Source organism: Mastacembelus armatus, chromosome 10, assembly GCF_900324485.2.
Source record: "Mastacembelus armatus chromosome 10, fMasArm1.2, whole genome shotgun sequence".
NCBI classification, from domain to species: domain Eukaryota; kingdom Metazoa; phylum Chordata; class Actinopteri; order Synbranchiformes; family Mastacembelidae; genus Mastacembelus; species Mastacembelus armatus.
Genome location: NC_046642.1, coordinates 26,553,129 through 26,574,562, shown reverse-complemented (window position 1 = coordinate 26,574,562; position 21,434 = coordinate 26,553,129). Strand labels below are relative to the sequence as shown.

Genomic DNA, 21,434 nt, shown 5'->3' with positions numbered 1-21,434 from the left:
TTTTCACAGTGACATTTCTGTTGTGTTTGCTCTCAGGAGTGTTAGCCAGAATATGTCTGCAAGGCTGAGTGGCTCATCATATCCAGCTCCAGTGTCCATGGTGCACACAGACGCGGTGATTCAAACTTTCTCACATACTGTGTGAGAAAAGCTGCTGTACCTATTCACCCTACTGCATGTGGTTAGATGGTACTTGTGTATCCATGTTTGGACCTGCAGGCTTAGGCCATGTTCTGATCACGTTTATCCTGAAAAGAGGCAGCTCCTTGATAACCTTGAATGAGGACAGCAACACGGAGCCAGGTTCAAAAGACCTGGACCGCTATGTGACGTAAATTAGTAAGATGCTACAACACCCAGTCAAATGCAAGCTGATACTTGGTGGATTGTGTTGCAGCAAGCAAGAGCAAGCCAGGGAGTTGTGAGCTGCTGTGCATAGTTTTGAGCGATGATAATAAATGTACAACAAGGATCGATTAGTCAAACTGGACATCCTGGACCATATTTCATGTCTCACTGGAACCTGTAGCACAACACTTTAGTTTTAACTCACATTTATTAGTTATGCTAATTTACCAACATTTCCCACCTCCAGACCATCTCGTACGCATCTCACGTATTACTTGTCTGTCAGCAAGTATCTTGATGCTGTTGAGGAACTGTGTTACCCATGCTCATGTGCTGTTATGCTAACAAACTGTTTGTAGCTGTGCTATTGACTGATCAATTATGCATTTTACAGCCCTGTCTCTAAACTGCAGTGTACACTGTGTCTATAAACATAATATATTTAAGAGAAAATGCAGGTAGAAAGCATCTGTATATTATGTGAGACCTCAGTGTGTTATACATTGTCCTTTCTTGTTCAAGCTAAGTCCATATTTATCTTGCTCTCACTTTTCCTCCAGAGAAGCACCTATAGATGCTGCAAGCAATACAGAGGGATGTGACTGCAGGGGCTTCAAACCCATGACCAACTGTCTAAGGTGCTTCTTCAAACGAGGCGAGCATAGCCCACACTGAGCCACACTTTCACACATGGCTACAAAAAAGGCTTATTTTCATTCTCAATTCATCTTATTTCTTCTAGGTAACTGAATGGGTCTCTAAAATAGAAAAAATAAAACTATAGTCATTGCAGAAAGAGGAGGACCAAAGTGATGTCTTAGGTATAGCAAATGGAATAAGTAGCTGTCTTCCAGCTAGACCATCATAGTTTTGATTGGTTCATGTCTGTGTCCACAGCCTTCACCTGTCCAGTGCTCTGGGAGCTGAGAAAGGTGTGGTCAAGATTCAAATAGGTGGTGATGAACTCTGGGAAATCTCTCTTTAGGACCACCTCCAGGAACATGTCTGTTGCCGTGTGTAACCTCTGCTTAGCCCTGAAAAAGACAGACGGACTCAAAACCTGACCTCTAGGCCTCAGCACAGGTACCACAGAAAATCCTCCTTTCCATTTGTGTATTTGTGTTTCAGACAGCTAAAGATAACCAATCCAGCCAAGAAAAAAGGAGCCGTGGTGATTAGAGGTATTAAGATAACGAAAGAGCAAAAAAAATAACAAACATAGTAACAAAATATAAAAATGGGGAAAACTATACATTTTTAATTAATTCCTAATAAAGTTTTACAATCAATGACCAATCAAAAAGGTAAACATACATGAAATACAAAGTAATGTTCAGTATTCAGTATTCCACTGGAGGACTCCTAGGTTGTGGCAATCAAGAGCAATTAAAGCTGACCTTTCACCCATTTATCACCTCTCATTTGTTCACCATGTCCTCAGTGATGAACAGATTCCTCCCAAAAAAGTGTCCTAAGGTAGTGTCTTCTTACCTAACAGAATGACAGTGAATACTGAGCTCCATCATGACCTCAGTAGTGAGGTCAGTCACCAGCCTCCTGTTCACCACCCTCCCGTCATCCTCCAAATGAGTTTGATGACGGATCCATTGCCACACCTGTGAAACCAGAGAATGACATAAGGTAAAAATCACAGCAAGGGAGGTTGCAGGTGTATATTGTCACCGGTCTGGACCTTCTATATTGAATATTTGGTGTTAAACATCATTAGGCCATGAGTGTACAGGACACAATAAGATATGTTGAGTGGAAGTAAAACAACAGTGTTTATGTCATCCTAAACAGATATTGAATGGGTGGTCCTAAAATCTAGCACAGACATTCCTGCCACTCAATTGTAATAAATTCAGACATCGTCTTAGTTTTCATTAAGTGCCATCTGCAAGCCAGGGCCCGTATTCACAAAGCTTCTTAGAATCCTCTCAGAGAGCTCCTATCCAACCCTAAAAAGTCCTAGCTGGGAGTCCTAGACTAAAAGTGATTTAGGAAACTTCTCAGAGCAACTCTGAGTCAGGACAGTACAAAAACCTTTATCTTAGTGAGAAGATGTGGTTGACCCTGTTGCTAGGGATGACGTAGCATTTCAAGGACTGATTGGTTGATCAAAAACGATCTGTAAAGGCCTTAAAATGTACTTTTTGGGGGCTGCTGGTGGTGTAGCGGTAGTCTATGTATGCAGGAGACGCCGGTTCGACTCCCAACCATTTTTCCAGTTGACAATTACCTCAGTATTGTAATCACTTTCATTTCTGGCATTATGGTATTACTATGTTAGGTGGGAGTTGTGATTGCATATCTAATAAGTTCGACCCATCTGATCCAATCTGTAGCGTTTAATTAACTCCCAATCGTTCAGTGTTTGGAGAATATTTCTTCTTTCAGCCATTTTGTCCTTTGCTAAAGAAACTCTTAAGCCTCTTAAAAGTCCTCCTCTCTACTCTTAACAATTTTTACCTTAGGAGATGTTTTTAGGGCTAAGATGTTTCATGATTCATTTTTATCTTTACTAGGATTTATTTAAGGGGAAATTCTAAGAAAACGTCATATTTCTAAGAATTTCTTTAGAATTTTGTCACTAGAAGCAACTTTTACACTTAGGAAGCTTTGTGAATACAGGCCCTGATCTTTAAGTTGACCAGTACAAATGTACATATGGTATAATTTTTAATTAATTTATAATTATAATTAATTAATTTTTAATTTATAATAACAGTCTGTTTAAAAATGTATTGCATTTAAATTGCAGATGACAGTAGAACAATATAACTGGGTAATATCTTCGTTCTTTGTTGCACAAACAAGCATTTTTTCACTGTTTAGATCACTTATGTATACAATGCATATGAGCAACCACATTTTCTGGTCATAAAATTTATATTTAGAAGATTGATTTATTTAATGCAGTTGGAACAGTAATAACTTTAGGGAGTGCATTTTTATATTCAGGCCCATCACTTAATTGCACTAGTCAGTCTGATTTAGATAAGACCTACATATGTTTCTGAAATAAATCCTTTGTGCTGTAGGCTACACTTGGTGGGCGCTGTAGAATCAGTTAGCACCTGTGATCTGGAAATCTCTGCTGTGGCTGAATCTTCGATCTGGCCTCTGTAGAAAAAGTGGCCTTTACCTAGGGATCAATGGATGGTTGTGACAGTCAGTCCTCAGATAGTTCAGTTTTTCGTCACTTCATCCTGTCTCCCGTTAATCATGACAAGAACAAGAATATGGGAATGTACTTACCTGATAACCAAGCGTTAATAAAGAGAACACCAACTGTAATATTGTACTTCAAACCATACAGAGTGACTCCCCCCTAAGGATAGACAAAATGCACCAAATTAAAATGCTGTTCTTTTACATACAGCTATGAAAATATCCTGTAGTCCTGTAGTGTCATGTATGAAAATGATTTCAGTTCCCAACCCAACTGATCACCTATGATAGATTTTTGAGCAGCCAGTGTTCAACGGGGCTCTTCACCACTATCACCAAAACCCTAAATAAAGAAATAGCTTTAGGAAGACTGCTGTTCATCTCATCAGACTCCTTGACAAGGAGCAGTGAAGCTGTTGCAGGTTCATGATGGACAAACACCAAATCAAGACTACCTAGGGTGGACTTTGCTTTCAGCTGACCTCAGATGTCTTGTGTGCTTTGCAGGTTTTCCCCAAAATTCTGGGACAGCTGAATGACTGACCGAAGGCATGGACAGTAGATCTTTAGTAGTCACAGTGACATCATTTCGAAGCTGGTGAAGTTGATTATCGCCCTCAGTGTGGAGCTTGAAGAGCTGGAGGAGGCAAATAACAATAAACAGAAAACATTAAGTCATTATTAGCCACTCTGAATTTGTCATGAGGTTTATATGGGTCATGATCCAGTACTCACTTTCTGCATGGGCTCAATCAAGTTCAGGTCATACACCATGAAACCATCCACACCTGCCTTGATCTCCAGCAGCTTCAGTCTAAGATGTGCAATATTTATTTCAATATAAGAAAAAAAGGCATTGTGAAGATAAATCTGTCAACATAAAAAACAGACATCCTCATTGGAAATGTATGCTGATGATATTGCACACTTTGTGCCTAATTAATATGACATAGCAAATCTACAGCAATAACTGTGTTATAGTGGGAAGTTTCTGTTTCCGGTTATGGACTTATTTTGGTTTGGGGGTTCCCTGTTTCACCTAGTGAAGTCCAAGGTAGCTTTATGTTTTGTTATATGGTTTGTGTTCACCTGTGTTCAATTAATCTTTTGTTCATATGTATGTATACCCCCTGTTTCCATTGTTCTTTGTTGGTGGATTGATAAGGTTTGCACCTATGTTTCATGAAGGATCGTTGTGTTTAAGAGTTTGTTTCTACGCCAAATGGCAGAGTGTCTAGAAAGTTTTTATTTCTGAGTGCTGAGAGTGTTCTCAGCTGTACGTGAGCCTGGTGTGTCCAGAAATAAAAGTGTGCTGTCCGCATTTGGGCCCTGCTCCGATCCTTCAACCCCACCAACACATAACACACTGATTAATAATTTATTTGGTTACCAGCTCTATATGGTGGAAACCAGCTAAGGGGATACAAAATGGTACTTAAAGAGTCAAAGGAAAAAGTGGCCATCAACAAATCCATCAGGAGGTTTTCTACAGTGCATGCTTTTAACATTTCCCCTTATGAACAAGCACAGTGTGTGTGTGTGAACACTGCTGTTCCTGCCTGGTGACAGTAGCCAACACTCTCCTGTGAGAGTCACTGAGCGGGTCCTGGGGCAGCAGTAGAGCAGCCATGCCTCCTGTGGCCAGCGCTCCACGGCGATGACACGTCTGGACCAACAGGTCCATGTAGCTACGCAGGAAGCGCTTCTCCATGTTCACATATTTTTTACGGTCAGGGAGCAGGAAAGCCTGTCTGTGACCTAAAGGAGAAACTAAGTCTGTCATACCTATTATCCTAACCTTACAGTATTTTTAACATTGCCTAAAACAGTGGTTAAGTTCAAAGGCTCAGTGGAAAGTGAAGTTAATATTATGTAATATGGCTACAAGCTGGAATGTTTGGCTCACCAAATTTATTGACAAAGGAGGCTGAATAATCCCAGATACCACAGTTGAGTCCTGCTGAGTGGGCTCGTAGCTCATACAGAATCTCCTCCATCTCAAATGCTGCTAATACATTTTCAATTAGGACAGTTGCCTTGATGCTGCCCAATGGAAGGCCCAGCTAAACACACAGACACACACATTCACTTACTACCTGCTAACAGACTAGTCAGGGCATTTATAAATGGGGTAGCAGGCTGAGAAGCTTTTAACATCATCAGAAAAATTATGTGTTAAATGTGCATAAACACTGAAAAATATTCAGGCCTTATGTTGGGTCCAGACAAATATCTTGTTCCAGAGTGTGGCCTCTATGAAGCTCTCTACCTGTAAGACAAGGACAAGCAATTGAACATGTTGACTAAATTTACAAATGTGTGCTTCAGTGTGTGTGTGTGTGTGTGAATGTGTTGTGTTACTTTTGACAAGTAGAAGAAGGGCCCACTCTTATTTTCAAGCAGTGTCTTTCCACAGTGAAACATGAGAAGTCCGAAGTCAAACAGAGGACCAGGAGCCTCCTTCCCATTGACCTGACAAACAGGATCTTTTTTGTTTATTTATTCATTCAACTGTTGCAGTTTATTCAATCCAACAATTATGTTTTACTTAAAAGTATGAAAGCTGTTTCATTGAAATTACTGTTCTGGATGAGAAATGCTGAAGCCTTAATTAATTTATTTATTATTTTAATATACTGTCAAAATTGTAAACATATTTCAGAACTTATGAAATAGGATTTGTTTTAATTAGAGATTCTAAAGTCATGTGATTACAGTGGTACTAATGGCAGCTAACACATTTTGATATCATCTGTTGAAATAGTCTGCAAAGCCAAATTTTTAAATAAATTTGATCTGAATTTCCCTTTGGATACAGATTTGTATCCAAACCTGCACTGAGTGAATAAATTAAGTATGTGAAGTGGAGAAAAAAGTTGTACTACCATCAGGTTGTGCTCCACCATGTTCCATGCACGGGGGCGTAGCATCAGCACTGGAGCCTGAGATATGTGTGGAACATCTGGAGGCAGGCAGAACAGTAAAAATAATGATTATATGTACTATGATGGATTTAATGTAAACCACTTACTGGGGATCTGGTTGTGCACAGCCTTAAAAACATTGTGAATGCCTTTGATCTGGTTGTAATATGTGGGACAGTTCCCATCATCAAAGTCAACCTGTAAAAAAAAACAAGATACGATTTCAAATTTATATGGTCAAATTAGTCAACCAATGTGAAGAATTTCTGCATTAGCATGTAGCATTAAGTTACAACATTTTGTAATTTACATATGGTGGTACCTGTATCCCTTGTGCTGGTGACTGGAGAGCTTTGATGAAGCGCTGGGTATCGCAGGGAGCCAGATCCCCAATATCTACATGTCTCCTCTGAAGCCTTGGGGGGATGGGCAACACCCTCCAGTCTGAATCTCTCCTGATATGTGCAGTGCTTTCCAGGAAGCTGGGCAGGTCACCTGAAAGTTCCAAGTGGGCCTTTTTGGACACTCGCAACCACAGGATCTGAAGAGTGAAGTGGATGTCTCATTCTGAATCAAACATGTTCTCTATTCATTCAAAAAAATTCATTCAAATTTTTCAGCTGTCTTACCTCATTAATCTCATCATCAAATGTGGAGATCAGGTCATGGAGGAAGAGGAGCGAGTCAGTGGTAAAAAGTGTCTCATACGCTGCCTCTAGGCCTGGGGGTGAAGAAGACAGCTCCATGCTGACTGAGCCCTGTGGACAAAACATTTGGATTCATGGGTATGATGTAGGTTTCGCCAGACTGAACCCCACATTCAGAGAAAGGGGCCACATAGATGGAGGGGACACATAAAAAGTTCAAAAGAATATCTTTTATTAGATACATATATTGACTCATTGTCAAAACAAATTTGGTGACAGATACTAAGAGATGAGGAGATGAGATATGGTGTCCCTATGCAGGTGTCCCTGGTCCTGGAGCTGTATATCACTGATGTGCAGTTACTGGTCCCACCAACTTGCAGTGTCTATTTGTTGTTTATTGTTGCTGTTCTTTTCTCTCTCCTCTATCCACTCACCCCAAATGGTTGAGGCAGATGGCCGCCCAAACTGAGCCCGTTTCTGCTGGAGGTTTTTTCTTCTGTTAAAGGGAGTTTTTCCTCTCCACTGTCACCAAGCGCTGCTCATAAGGGATTTGTTGGGTTTGTGTAAAGTGCCTTGAAATGATTTTTGCTGCGATTTGTCGCTATACAAATAAACTGAATTGAATTGATTATCACAAGACGAAGAATTGAGGGGAACCACAGTTGAATGATGGGCTTTATATATTACACTTCAAACAAAACCGAAGAAAAGCAAATCGTAGCAATCTGTGACTCATACTTAGTTTTTATGACATAACTGTGAAGAGCTACCAGGACTGAATGGACAGAAGGATGTGTGAAAACTTCACTGTGCATGGTAAGCGCTACAGTAAAGGCAAAGGCAAATTTATTTGTATAGCACCATTCATACACTACGCAATTCAAAGTGCTTTACAAGGCATATAGTTACATTAAAAGCATGGAAAAGAGCATTTAAAAACAAAGACATTTAAAATAAAATAAATGTAGAATGTAGTAGAATGTAAATGCCAGTTGTAGTGTACTATGCACACAATACTCCTGAAATACATGAACAAAGCTAGTCTCTTGAGAATCAGAAGTCTGTCTGCAGCTTTTCACTTTGTGTGCCTAAGCCTAAGCAATATTCTCTGAGGAGGCTAGGAAAATTCCTTGGTATACTTCTGCTAGTATAGCTAAGAACATATTTTCATTCACTGCAAATGCCTCCCCACATTACAGCCTTTTCTCTTTCTATCTATCATAATGTTGACATTTTTGCTTCATAATGTTTGTTTAGGTACAAAACAAAAAGTAATATGGTGATACTCACAGACATGCTGATGACAAGTCCCTGCTCGCTAAACAGAGGTGGACTCTGGACTTACTTTAGCCACTGTTTGAACAGCAAGATGTTTTTTGTGTGTAGGGTTTAAAGTCCCATACAGTATGTGTTTATGTTAACTGACAATTAAAAGTAGTAACATTGTAGGTATATTTGATTTGAAAAATACTTGATTTTTTTTTATTGGAAATTACTAGATGTAATTGGAAATGACCTGAAAATTTCAAAGTTAGAGTCCTCCTCGGTAAACTCTGCTTTAATGCTCTAGTGAAGGTGTGCTTCACACTAAACAAACCTTCTCTGTTTAAATATATATTAATTCCCTTTTATTTTCTTTAATTATCAGAATAGCAGCATTTACTGTAAATTCCATCAGTCTGCCATCATCACAAGGTCTAAACATACTTCACACATGATAACAACTCTTTCTGTCCAGAGATGACCTTAGACTATTCTGGTGTTTTGGAGCAATAATTCTGAACCTTCTAATGTCTTAAAATGATGAGCCTGTGAGCTGTCATCACACTGTCCCCTCAGTATCAGGTTTGGTCATAGACTGTGAGGAGTGTCGTTAGATTTGTACCATTTGTAGGATTATTAGGGCCTGCACAGTTGAGAGTGTACAGCATTTCAGAAGAGAATGTCAAATGCAAGATAATAATAAAAATATATTTAATAATGGTTTGGTTGTATTTGACTTCAGTGTCCTGTAACTGGTATACATATTATGTTTTGTTTTGCTGAGAACACATTGTGCACACATAATATTGACTTTAAACATTTATTTCTCGTTTATTTTTTGCTTTCATGCTTCCTTTAGTTTTACACTAAAACTTAACTGTGACTTTCTAGACCCTGTACTCACCCATGGCCTTTTATGAGCGTTTATTGTGAAAGTCCGGGAACAGAATATAGTTACATTTCTTTCTTTGGAAGTCTTTTAAATAGAAAATACGAAACGGAAGTTTGACATATTTCCGTTTCTGCTTTTTTTTAACCATAGGTTTGACAGCCGTTCTCATTGCGTCCATGCTGCAGGGTCGTTGTAGGAGCGGAGACCGGCAACGTTAGCCCCACTAATGAGCAGCCATGGAAGACAAGGCAAAGATACAAGAAGCGATTAAAGTCCAAGGCGAAGTCGTCCGCAAGTTAAAGTCGGAGAAAGCGAACAAAGAGCAGGTCAGTGCTCGGAAACAAGACTGATATTTAGGCAGTTTGCGGTGAACATGCGGTGAACAGCATGACTAGGAGACATTTAACAGAAAGGTTGCCTCCCCGCAGAACCTCATTCACAGCGTAACTTACCGAAAAGTCCCAGTTCAAACACAGTTAAGCGTCTGCCTGTTCATTGCGGCCTTAAGTAACATTGTATCATCTGTCTTAGCGTCGTGAACAAGCGGTATGATTCATTATCAATCACTCCTTCAGTCGGCATACACCGTGTCCTGTGTGTATTTTAGTGAAACGCCTTTCAACAGTCAAAAATGTTGTTGCTTTTTCACAAGTGCATCATTTCAGCTGAACCTCGTAGCTAGCTAGCTGCTAGCTGCTAACGTAGCTTTACGTTGCCTCTGAAGGAGCAGCTCACTTAGCTGCCCCCAAAACTGACGTTACATTTATTATGCTTTTAAACATGCTAATGCGACATAACGCTATGTGGAGATGGCTGATGCAATAATGCAGGCAGATCTTGACGCTGTGTGCCGTTATATATAACCCAAATCAGCGTTAGTGGCCACGATTGTGCACACAATGAATATAACTCCGGTTCACTAAGCTCTCTATATGCACAAGAGTTAAATATAAAACTTTAAAAAAGGAAGATAGGAGGAACCAAAAGAAAGCAAAAGAAAAAAGTAATATTAAAAAGGCTATAAAAAATATTTTTATATACAACCTGTGAAGTAGTGCAATAGCAGTGCAAGGATTTAAGTATAAGTATAAGCTTTGACACTGGTGTGACACCTTATATGAGGTAGGAACAGATGTGCAAATATGCATACAGTATTACCGCATACTCTATGATAATAAATATTCATCAGAGACAGCATGGGGAAGAAACCAGGAGCACAGGGACAGGGTGCCACACCAAAGGCCAAATATAATCTTATGTGACAGCATAATACTGTTTCTATCACAAGGTACACAGGATCCTAATCAGTTCTCAGTTAAGTTGACACTAGTTCTGAAATCCAATAAGACTAGAGCATTTATTGCAAGTAACCACATTTATTTGTTGGTGTTTGTCCAAGTTCTTCACTGTTGGGGCCCGTGTGAGCTTTTACCACCATGCATACCTATGGTCTAACCTCTGGGAAAGACATGAGCATAGCAGGCAGGGATTGCTGCATGTGAGAGTGGGAGTATAATAGACCTTTTTTCCCAGCAGACATTGTGATTTGACATTGTAGGAGAAGTGTTTCCCTTTACATTATATTAACACACCCTCTGTTGTGTGAGGGTGTGTGAGCCATCATAGTGAGTCAGGAAAAAAAATGGCACGACCCTAGTTAGATGGACTCAGCCATCATTCGCTGTGTTATTTACGTCTGATTTCTGTTATTGGTTCTAATGTACTTTGTAAAAAAAAAAATTGATAGGTCTAAAGTGTGTGTTGGTGAATAGCTATAAAACCTTGTACATTATTTAATAGTAATTTCACTTCTTTACCCAGTGAAACTTTTCTGAAAGAGCTGAGAGTAAACAGTAAAGCTGCTTGATAACAGTTGCTCTATGTGCTGACCCATTGACTGGATAAAATTACAGAAAGCAGTAGCTCAGCTTAGAAAGTTAAACACTCCACTGACTGTCCCCTGACAAAGTACAGTCATTTAGAATAATGGCTTTTTAACAAAAGTCAGAAAAATGTTAGATGTTTGTAATCTCACTCAGCTGTACATTCAACAAAAACTTTTTTGGGCCAGCTGTTTTCATTGACTTGGTACATCTCATGTTTTATCCTCCATGCTGTGATGATGATGATGCATCATGCCCCATCCTCCCCAAGTGTTAGGGTTGCTTACCACTTTTCTCCTGTTCTTCCTGCCTGATCCTGGATGACTTTGGCTTCCCTTGCTCCTCCTCCTCCTCATCATCATCATCTACTTCACCATCGGGGGAAATCCATCTTCCTGGATCTGCTGCACAACTCTCCTTCTCCTGACCACTGTGATTGACTGCTGTGCCTGTCCCTGGACAATACCATTGGATAATGCTGCACTACTGAACTTTTGCTTGTCCAATTTCTGGACTTTTTTTTGTATCCCTGGTGCTGTGGGATGAACATGCTGGGCATGTTTTGTGTTCGTACTTTCTCTGGTCTGGTGGGCTTTCGGACTGCAACATGTGTTGTCCGACCTCTGCATTCTTTCCCTGGGATCACTGTGGCTCAGGTAGGCCTTTTGTCATTGTGTGTTATACAAAATGTCCAATAATCAATGTAATACAGCATTTACTGTATGTTATAGAGCTTCTACAGCAAGTGTCTGCTTTGTGTTTGTGTGTTGGCTGGTATTACTCATATTGCAAGGACAAAAGTTATACTGTGTGTGTGTGTTGCAGATCGATGAAGAAGTAGCCAAACTGCTGGAGCTGAAGGCTCGGTTAGGAGGAGACGATGGCAAACATCAGTTTGTTCTCAAGACAGCAAAGGTAAGACCACAGTGCTGCGCTATACAAACACATGCTTAGACTGCTGTAGATATTTCTTGACTGGAAAACACTGATCCCCAAAATAACCTTAAGGCACTTCACATAGAAACCTCACAATTCCCTTATGAGCAGCACTTGGTGACAGTGGAGAGGAAAAACTCCCTTTAACAGAAGAAAAATCCTCCAGCAGAACCAGGCTCAGTTTGGGTGGCCATCTGCCTCGACCAGTTGGGGTGAGTGGATAGAGGAGAGAGAAAAGAACAGCAACAATAAACAACAAATAGACACTGCAGGTTGGTGGGGCCAGTAACTGCACATCAGCAATATACAGCTCCAGGACCAGGGACACCTGCAGAAGGTACAGAGAGAGAGGGAGAGAGAGCACAAACTAGGGGAGAGAAAAGATACAAATACTCAGCAGTGGAGACCTTTAAGTTTCTGGGATGCATCACCAAGAAGGCACAGGGGAGGATATATTTCCTATCAGCTCGAAGTTCAGCCTATCGCATGGGCTGCTGGGACAGTCCTACAGGGGAATCATCATGCCTGTTCTATGGTCATCCATCATTGTGCAGTTTGGTTTAGCAACCGACAGGAACAGACTCCAACAGACAGTTCAGGTTGCAGTAAAAGTCATCAATGCCAACCTGCCCTCCACTGAGGACCTGTACACCTCGTGTGTCAAGAGGAGAGCTGAGAAGATTTCTGCAGGGCCCTAACATCCTGGACATAAACTGTTTGAATCTCCCTCATTGTCACTAAATTCAAGTTAGTCAGACCTAAAGAAACTTCTCAGATTATAGGTGAAATGTCTGAAAGAACCTCAAGCAAGCCCAGTTAGCAACTTTGACACTTTGGATGTACGATCAAGGATGTCTTCCACAGACATAAATCTGTAGACCTGAAAAAAGCAAAATTGTTTTATTCAAACCATAGAAGCTTCAGATTAGCTTTAGTGTGGCTTTGTAGATTGGAATCACATTAGGAAGAGGTCTCTGTATAGTCAGCATGGCAAAGTGGAACAATCATAGCAACTAAAAACTCTTTCATGGTGGTGTTAGAATTTCAGTATTGTTTTCTGAGTGGCTTGTTCTTTTAGCAGTGCTTATTTCTTCTAAAGCATTAGCTTATTCTGGTCATTGAACTGTAATTCATGGAAACATTTTTAAACAAATAGTTTACTGTGAGAGAAATAAAGTAAATATGACTTGCAGCCAGTAAACCACAGTGCAAAATTTCCTTTTTTGTGTTGATTTTCATCTTCAGCTAAACAAACATGACAACAGAGTAACTGACATTTTCTGCAGTACAGTTCAATCTTAAAACTCTAATTTTTGATCTTCACCTTGTCATTTCATTTACTTCAACTCTGCTGATGGATGCACAACTATTTCACTAATGCAGAACTAATTCTGAAGGGCAAGTGTATAAACTTCACCTGACCAACGGACATAAATTACTTTCTCTGTCAGGGGACGAGGGACTACAACCCCAAGCAGATGGCCATCAGGGAGAAAGTCTTCAACACCATCATCAACTGCTTCAAACGCCATGGAGCAGAGACCATCGACACACCTGTTTTTGAACTAAAGGTGGGCTTTTAACAAAGTTGTACATGCATGCCCTGTAATAATGTTTTAAAGAGTGGGAAATTTATAGCTCTCTCATATACAAACATAAAAGTTGATTTTGTCCTGTTGGTGTACAGGAAACATTGACAGGTAAATATGGAGAAGATTCCAAGCTCATCTATGACCTTAAAGACCAAGGAGGAGAGCTGCTGTCACTAAGATATGACCTCACTGTATCCTTCATATAGAGAATCAATTGTTATCTTTTTTTGGCATATTCATCATTTTTTTTGTTTTGTATTGGTGCATAAATTTTATATTTTATGTTTTTGTACAACTCAAAATTGTTAATAATGACTTTTCTGTGGTACACCCTCCCACCCCACATTAGACAGCAATGCTCTGCTGGTCTACTGACAGCACTGTCATTTCAACACTTTCTAGAAATATCAGACTGCTAACTGCAGCATTTTGTAGTTTGTTCCAGCTGGTGCTTCCTGTGTCATTCTCAATGGATCGTAGATGAATTTAGTCCATACATCGGTAACATCAGATAACGTTAATGACAAGACAGAATGTTACTGAATACAAGATGCTTCTTAATAAGAGCAGTGCAACATGTCAGGCAGAAAACTGGTTTCTGAACAAGAATATCTCTGGGTACAATAAATTGAGTTTTACTAATTTGGACCTACACTGTGTCATTCTGCAGATGCTTCTGGTAACTGAATTATTCAGCTCAAAACAAGCTATAGTTCATCAGTGTGTCTTTCACATCATCTAATTTTTTTATCACCCATGTAAAATGTAATTAATTACATCATAGTTCTTATTACCACAGATTGTGTTCTTTAGTTTGCAGTCTACATCAGCCCTCAAATTTTTCTCCAAAGCAGAGCAGAACATGTTGTACTTGACATTGCCCTCTTTCAGGTACCATTTGCTCGCTACCTGGCAATGAACAAGATAACAAACATCAAGCGCTACCACATTGCAAAGGTCTATCGCCGCGACAACCCAGCCATGACCCGTGGTCGCTACAGAGAGTTTTACCAATGTGTGAGTCATCCTCATGTCACAATGTGAGTTTTACACATCTAAAAATCTGTTTGTATAATTTTCTAAACTACACACATTGCATGTGTTTCAGGATTTTGACATAGCAGGGCAATATGATGCCATGATTCCAGATGCAGAGTGTCTGAGGATTGTTCATGAAATCCTCAGTGAGCTGGATCTTGGAGACTTCCGTATCAAGGTTTGTCATATCAGTTCAGTCGAAAATTTCAAAGACGAAGTTCAGTAGGCGTCAGTTCTGTAACCACACCATATAATTCCAGGTCAACGACAGACGCATCCTCGATGGGATGTTTGCTGTGTGTGGTGTTCCAGATGACAAGTTCCGCACAATCTGCTCAACGGTAGATAAACTGGACAAGGTACAGAGGCTTATTTTAATTACTTACTTTTTCTGTTCTAGACTCAATTCTTCAAATTCTACATTTTGTGCTTAGAACACCTATTCGTTTATAGAAAGAGGTTTAGCTAGATGTCTAAATAGTGCTCTGCAAAGTTATCAGTATGAGGACCTCTCTTAAAGATGTCATGGTTAGTCTAACATTAACCCTTTCTTCTTATATGTTGCACTTCCTGTCAATCATTGTTCCCTGGCTATGACTGAATTTCCGTGGGTGTTCCTCCTCTAAGATGCCCTGGGAAGACGTGAAGAAGGAGATGGTGAATGAAAAGGGCTTGTCAGAGGAGGCTGCTGAACAGATTGGGGAGTATGTCAGTATGCAGGGTGAGACTTTTCACAAATTCACACACAATATGAGAGCTCAGTGGCATTTTGGCTCTAGTAAAGTATTCATCTGATAATGCCACTACTGTGCTCAGAGCTCACTGTCCTGTCAGCAGCACAGACTGCATGCAGACAAAAACTGTTTGCTGAGCATTGGACTTAAAATGACTGACTTGGACTTTTCTATCCTGATGGGAGGGGTCTCTTCACATCTTCATATTCTGCGGGCTTAGCCCAGATGAACACCTATGGAAGATTTTGGAGTGACATGTTAGAGAGCACACTCCACCACTATCATTAAAACACCAAATATGGGGATCTCTTTTTGAAGAAAGCTGTTCCACCCTTGCAGTAGAGTTCAGACTTGTAGAACTAATGCCATGGCAAGAGCCAGATGTTTCCCTCAAGAGTTAGTGGTCACCAGAACAGCTAAAAGGAGAAGACATACTGACTGTAATTAATCAGGTTGAGACTAATACAACTTTGAATTAATGAATAAGTCAATTTGCTCTGTGTCTGCTGGATGTGGAACTAGCTGTTTGTCTTGCAGGTGGAAAGACCCTAGCAGAGCGCCTCCTTCAGGACCACAAAATATCTCAGAGTAAGCAGGCCTGTGCTGGCCTCTCTGACATCAAGCTGCTTTTCAGCTACCTGGAGCTCTTCCACATCACAGACAAGGTGAGACATAGTGACCCTAATATATTTTACAATAATCATTAAGTGGTATTTGAAAAATCTTTGTTTCATTACAGATTCTACTTTATTTTTTTCTGTCTTTACTATGGGGTTGATAACTGATCTCTTCTGTTCTGGTCCATTTCTAAGTTGACTCACTTCATACTCTGTTATCTCCAGGTGGTGTTTGATCTCAGTCTTGCCCGGGGTCTAGACTATTACACGGGCGTCATTTATGAGGCACTGCTGACCCAGGCTGGTGTGGCCCAAATCTCCACTGAAGCCCAGAATGGGGCAACTTCAGAGGAAAATGTTAGTGTGGGCAGTGTGGCTGGAGGGGGTCGCTACGACGGCCTGGTGGGCATGTTCGATCCCAAGGGCAGGAAGGTGCCATGTGTGGGTGTCAGCATTGGCATTGAGAGGATCTTTTCCATCATGGAGCAGAAGGCTGAGGTAATGGAAAATAAAAGTAGCTGTCTTTCCCATGGGTAAGTATTGTATTGATGAACTGAATAAGAGTGTTGCTGTTGTGTCCTTCAGAGTTCAGCAGAGAAGGTTCGTACCACAGAGGTTCAGGTCATGGTGGCGTCTGCTCAGAAAAACCTGCTGGAGGAGAGACTCAAACTTGTCACTGAGCTCTGGAATGCTGGCATTAAGGTGTGTGTGCATGCTTGTTGTGTATGTTCTGTGCCTGACCTACTGTGGCATCCATTTTTTTTAGGCCCGAGCACCCACCGAAGGTGAAGGCACAGGGACTATTATAATTGCTCAATGGGCCAGGAGTGAAGAAGCAGGGGGGTGACTTTAGACAGTGTTGACCCACACCCCACCATGACACGGGGATGTGCAGACAAAAATGTAAATATTATGATTGCCAGGCGGGACGTGGCCCTAGAAATTGTTAGGACTATTATTCTATTATTCTATTCTAAATATTCTGTTATTTTTCTTCACGTTCTGTAACGACCTCAAATTTGACCTCCTGAACATGTGTAAAAAACAAAATTTGCCCAGAAATCAGAATCGTGTGAAAATTTTATATTTTATAAGTTTCATAAAGAACCTCAAAAGAATGGCTCTTTGGTGTGGCAAAATTTTGTTTGTCACAGGTCTACCAAATTTGGCACAAAAATCTTTTAGGGTGTCCCGATCAAAAAAGCCAATCGGACCCATGCTGTATTTTTCACACTGTTGCCTTGGCGAATGACAGAAATCCACCATTGTTTTCCAATGGGAGATCTGTACTGAAGGATGAATATGCATGGAGAGCCAAAATTTAGTTTGTCAGAACTTTACCAAACTTGGTGTAAAAAACTAATTTTTTGGTGGTACACACTTTGGTGTAAAATTATTTGGACAGTTTTAAGTGTTAGATTGCATATATTTGTTATATGGAGCTATATATCAAAATAAGAAAAACATCAGTTGTACTATTGGTTATTCAGTTTAAACCCTAATGTGCATTTGTTCTTAAATGTCACTAAGTTGATGTTTTAAGAAGCTTTACATTTGTGTGCAGGCAGAGGTGATGTACAAGAAGAACCCCAAACTGCTGAGTCAGTTGCAGCACTGTGAGGAGTCAGGGATACCCCTGGTGGCCATACTGGGAGAGCAGGAGCTGAAAGATGGGGTGGTCAAACTGCGTGTTGTGGCCACTAGAGAGGAGGTAGGACAAATAGAGAAAGCATGGTTTATCTGTGCTGTCACATAGACAGAGAGATTTGCATTCATGACACACCAAAGGTTCCATTTAAATGTTTTTCAAATGCATTTTTGGTGAGACAGGTTTCATTTAAAGTTTGACTGATTAAATAAGTGCCTTCCTGTCTTATCTCTCTCACACATCTATGAAGCGTCACCACGCAGCTGGTGACATAATGAATAGTCTTGCTAACTGCAGAAGTTGTTAATGCAGTAATAAAAGGTGGTGTGGCTGATGTGCTGCCCGCGTAGCACTGAGCCAGTGGAAGAGGTGGTGTTGATCTGAATGAATGAGGTTAGGTTACAGTGATGGAAATTAATTCCAAAATCACAGACCAATAACTAAGAAGAGTAGATAGTACAACTTTTAAATATGTACAATAAAATTCAAATCAGAGACTAAAGATAAAATATAACTACACATGAATATCTTAGTGAGACTACTCAATGCTGAAAATGCTCTTAACAGCCTAATAAATGTGTCTGGCACGCAGCTCCACTGTAAAAAAACAAATCTGTAGTTCAGTGTAACTGGCAGTGGGGGTCTGTAGCTGATGCGTAATGAAAACTGTTGAATTGTAGGAATATAAAGAACTACATTAGTCCAGTTGTAAAGGCACAAAACAAAGATTCCTTTTTTAGTACTTAGGAAAAATAAAATGTCTGACCTTTTGAAATGTTTTGTAAAAAAATTGTGAAGGATTTCTAATGTGAACACACATATCTAGAAAACAGTAAGTTTTAATGCCATGTACTCGAGGTCCTGGAAGCCACTGTAGAGTTTTTTTCCCACTCTCACGGCCAATAATGTCTTTTTATCTTCATTTAAACTGAGTACAGTTTGAGACATCCAGCTTCTCACAGAGTCTAGAAAGGCCATTTTTGACTGAGAAATACATCTGAATGTTGACACCATATTAATATATTGGACTTTTGTGATTTTTGCGTCAATGTGATCAAGTACTTCTATTAAGTTTTCTTTGAGTCTTTCTTTTGTCTTAAGCTTTAAGTAAATTTACCAGAAAAGATGCTCTATCATGATATGTATCACCATTTAAAATTAGACAGATTTTATCCTAATCACCTAATCCTATGCTTAGTGTTGACTTTCAAACTATATATATAATTTACGTGTATGTTGTGTATATACTGTACACATACCTACACTGTGAAAATCCTCCTGGATTACACTGGTGAATCTTGGTATCAGAACTATCCTGACTGTCTTCTTGGTCTCTTCCTTTTCACAGGCTGATATTGCAAGAGATCATCTCATTGGTGAGATCAGGAGGAGGACCTCTGAGGCCTAATTATTCCTTTCTCTCTGACTTTATTTTCTGCAGTTAAACTTCTATCTCCAGCTGTCAACAACAGAAAAACACTCTTTTACCTATTATCAAAAACCTGTTCTGTTCAGCGTCTGAAATAAACAGTCAAGTCATTGTTTTGCTCCAGGCTTAACCATGATTGTAAAAATTTACACCAGTTTTGTTACAGATAATTGTTACAGTTAGGACTGTACTATAATTAGTTTCAGCATTGTCATGTGATGCAGTAATGTATGCCTAATGTATGCCTGCTTGACATGTGACATGACCACACCACGATCACAATGCTGATATAATATATATTGTTCAATCGTAGTTGCAGTAAAAAGGGTGTCTGGTGTCCATCTGAGAATTTAGGTCATTGACCCACCCCTAAACTAAATCAGTGACTCCAAAATGGCAAATGAAATGGTTGTCGTTTTACAAAACTGTGGGTGAGAATCAGGATACACCCTGGACAAATCAGCAGCCTATCACAGGGCTGACACATAGAGACCAACATTCACACTCAAACCTACAGGCAGTTTAGAGTCCCCAAACTGCATGTGTTTGGACCGTGAGAGGAAGCCAGAGTAGCTACCCAGAGAAAACCCACACAGACATGGGAACACAAATGGTTTGAACCCTTGTTACTGTAAGGCAACAATGCTGAACACCCCGGATTCTAAGCATGACTGAAATAAATGAAATAAAGAGCCTATAGTTACATTTTCTGTATAGTCAGATCCTGCTGTGCTACTGGTAATGGGTCAGCATAGGTAACCATCAACAGGAACATAACTGGTTTTACTTATGTTGTGGTGGCAATGTCCACTTTTTTCATATACATGCAGAATGCAGTCACCCGTAAAGCAGCTTTAAAAAAAAAAAAAAAAAAGCCATTACCTATCAAACAAACCTCAAAGGCCCTATAATTTGATCACTGCAACAATAGAACCCCAAGCTTTCAGAAAACCAATGACACCATGGGACTGGATATTTTGAGAACACCTGGATGCACTGCAGTTACCTCTTTTAAAAGTGTACTGTGGTACACCCCTGAAGAGGTGTCATAGGAGTTTCAAATTGGACTTCATTCGATGTAACACTATACAATTGTGCAATTACTGAGAATACTAATGCATGATTATATCTTCAGTTGGTTTTTATGTTTTCATTGCCTGTTGCAGGCGGAAAGCTTCCCCCCCCCCCATTATCTGCAGTCTAGAGGCTCGTGCAGCTAGAAAATACTCTAGCAGCCAATTTTTACCTTTAAAATACTGTCTAGTCTTTGAAAGAGATGTTCACAAGTCATTTTTTGTAAGTCCACATCTCTTATGGTGGAATTAACCTTCTGTTATCTGCTACGTGCCATCCAGACTGCTTAAAACACTGTATTGATAGAGCTAAGGAATTAAAAACATGTACTGCATTGTCCTCACTCCTTTATCTCTCAGCAACAGTATCAGCATTATTTTGTTTTTTGGTAGATTACTTTAAACTGGCTGAAAACACACTCCCTAACTACAAAATTAGCTAAATGACTAACTTTTTACCTTATTTCATTGGGTATCTAATATTTTCTGTCTGCCATCTTAGAGCTAAGAAGTTAACTACTGTATGAATGCAAGCCCAGTTTGTGGAGTCAATGTATCTGTTCGATGCACTGTCTGTGACTCTGTGAAGTCTTTTGGACAGTCAGCTCGTGGTTAGGAATGACATTAAGCTCATCAGACATTTCCCTAATGTTGATGTGGTAAAAAAAAATAGAAAGGGTAAAATAAAAGTAAAAAGTCCCAAATCTGGAGTCAAGCTCAAATGGCTCCAAGGATAAGTCTGAAGTCAAGTCTCAAATCACTGGGTGACTAGTTGGCATATGGGAAAATGTGACTGGTTTTGAAATATTTTAACCTAAATGTTCTGTGCATTCCTGCAGCCACATTCATCATCAGAAGTAGTCCTCAAAGACAACTAAAAGTACATCCATTACATTAATGCTTCTTCTTAACTTATGAAAAATCTCTTCTAATTGGACACATTACTGACCAGTATTAACAACAGCATCACGTTTTCTTTTCAAATCTCATTTAATTAAAACAAGGAACCAATCCAGCAGTAACACTGTAAAACGCATGCATAAAACAAACCACAGAAGCTCAAACAAGACAACCATGTCTACTAATACTCAAGTAATAAGTCAAGTAATAACAAGCAGAAATCAACAAACTACATATAAAATCAAATATCTTTTTTTTTGGAAACAACATTGACAAAACAAACAGGCTGAAACAGTGCTGCAGGCAGAGGCCTTCTGCTATTTGATAAGGTTG

At 39.8% G+C, this 21,434-nt stretch overlaps 2 protein-coding genes across 4 annotated transcripts; one reads left to right on the top strand and one right to left on the bottom strand.

Moving 5' to 3' along the window:
• ugl (ureidoglycolate lyase) lies at positions 1 to 8,418 on the bottom strand. 2 transcript variants are annotated; one of them, XM_026330084.1, is made up of 16 exons: positions 8,387 to 8,418; positions 7,076 to 7,204; positions 6,769 to 6,987; positions 6,554 to 6,644; positions 6,408 to 6,484; positions 5,884 to 5,994; positions 5,732 to 5,791; positions 5,429 to 5,585; positions 5,082 to 5,280; positions 4,258 to 4,336; positions 4,067 to 4,159; positions 3,610 to 3,682; positions 3,429 to 3,496; positions 1,840 to 1,964; positions 1,253 to 1,382; positions 908 to 925 (listed from the first exon to the last, which is right to left on the bottom strand). In XM_026330084.1, exons 1-16 carry the CDS (start codon positions 8,390 to 8,392, stop codon positions 917 to 919), a joined length of 1,626 nt encoding a protein of 541 aa, XP_026185869.1. In that variant the 5' UTR covers positions 8,393 to 8,418; the 3' UTR covers positions 908 to 916. The 2 variants fall into 2 exon arrangements, with proteins under 2 accessions (XP_026185868.1, XP_026185869.1); XM_026330083.2 differs by having other exon boundaries at positions 1 to 1,382.
• A 960-nt stretch (positions 8,419 to 9,378) lies between these two features.
• On the top strand, positions 9,379 to 20,536 carry hars (histidyl-tRNA synthetase). Of its 2 annotated transcripts, XM_026330508.1 has the most exons (14): positions 9,440 to 9,577; positions 11,406 to 11,790; positions 11,960 to 12,049; positions 13,522 to 13,641; positions 13,758 to 13,853; positions 14,554 to 14,679; positions 14,771 to 14,878; positions 14,961 to 15,059; positions 15,328 to 15,421; positions 15,972 to 16,099; positions 16,277 to 16,549; positions 16,637 to 16,753; positions 17,616 to 17,762; positions 19,048 to 20,536. In XM_026330508.1, the coding sequence occupies exons 2-14, from the start codon at positions 11,677 to 11,679 to the stop codon at positions 19,105 to 19,107; spliced, it is 1,572 nt and encodes a 523-aa protein (XP_026186293.1). In that variant the 5' UTR covers positions 9,440 to 9,577; positions 11,406 to 11,676; the 3' UTR covers positions 19,108 to 20,536. The 2 variants fall into 2 exon arrangements, with proteins under 2 accessions (XP_026186294.1, XP_026186293.1); XM_026330509.2 differs by lacking the exon at positions 11,406 to 11,790 and having other exon boundaries at positions 9,379 to 9,577; positions 19,048 to 20,002.
• Positions 20,537 to 21,434: the final 898 nt, after the last annotated feature.

Excerpts from the sequence above, each read along its gene's own strand:
- ugl (XM_026330083.2), bottom strand. Across the intron at positions 5,995-6,407 it reads TGGTGGAGCACAACCTGATG|GTCAATGGGAAGGAGGCTCC; the intron begins GTAGTACAACTT and ends CCTGTTTGTCAG. Across the intron at positions 4,160-4,257 it reads TGATTGAGCCCATGCAGAAA|CTCTTCAAGCTCCACACTGA; the intron begins GTGAGTACTGGA and ends TGCCTCCTCCAG.
- hars (XM_026330508.1), top strand. The coding sequence starts at position 11,677 with ATGAACATGCTGGGCATGTTTTGTGTTCGTACTTTCTCTGGTCTGGTG. Across the intron at positions 11,791-11,959 it reads CTGGGATCACTGTGGCTCAG|ATCGATGAAGAAGTAGCCAA; the intron begins GTAGGCCTTTTG and ends TGTGTGTTGCAG. Across the intron at positions 14,680-14,770 it reads ACAGAGAGTTTTACCAATGT|GATTTTGACATAGCAGGGCA; the intron begins GTGAGTCATCCT and ends CATGTGTTTCAG.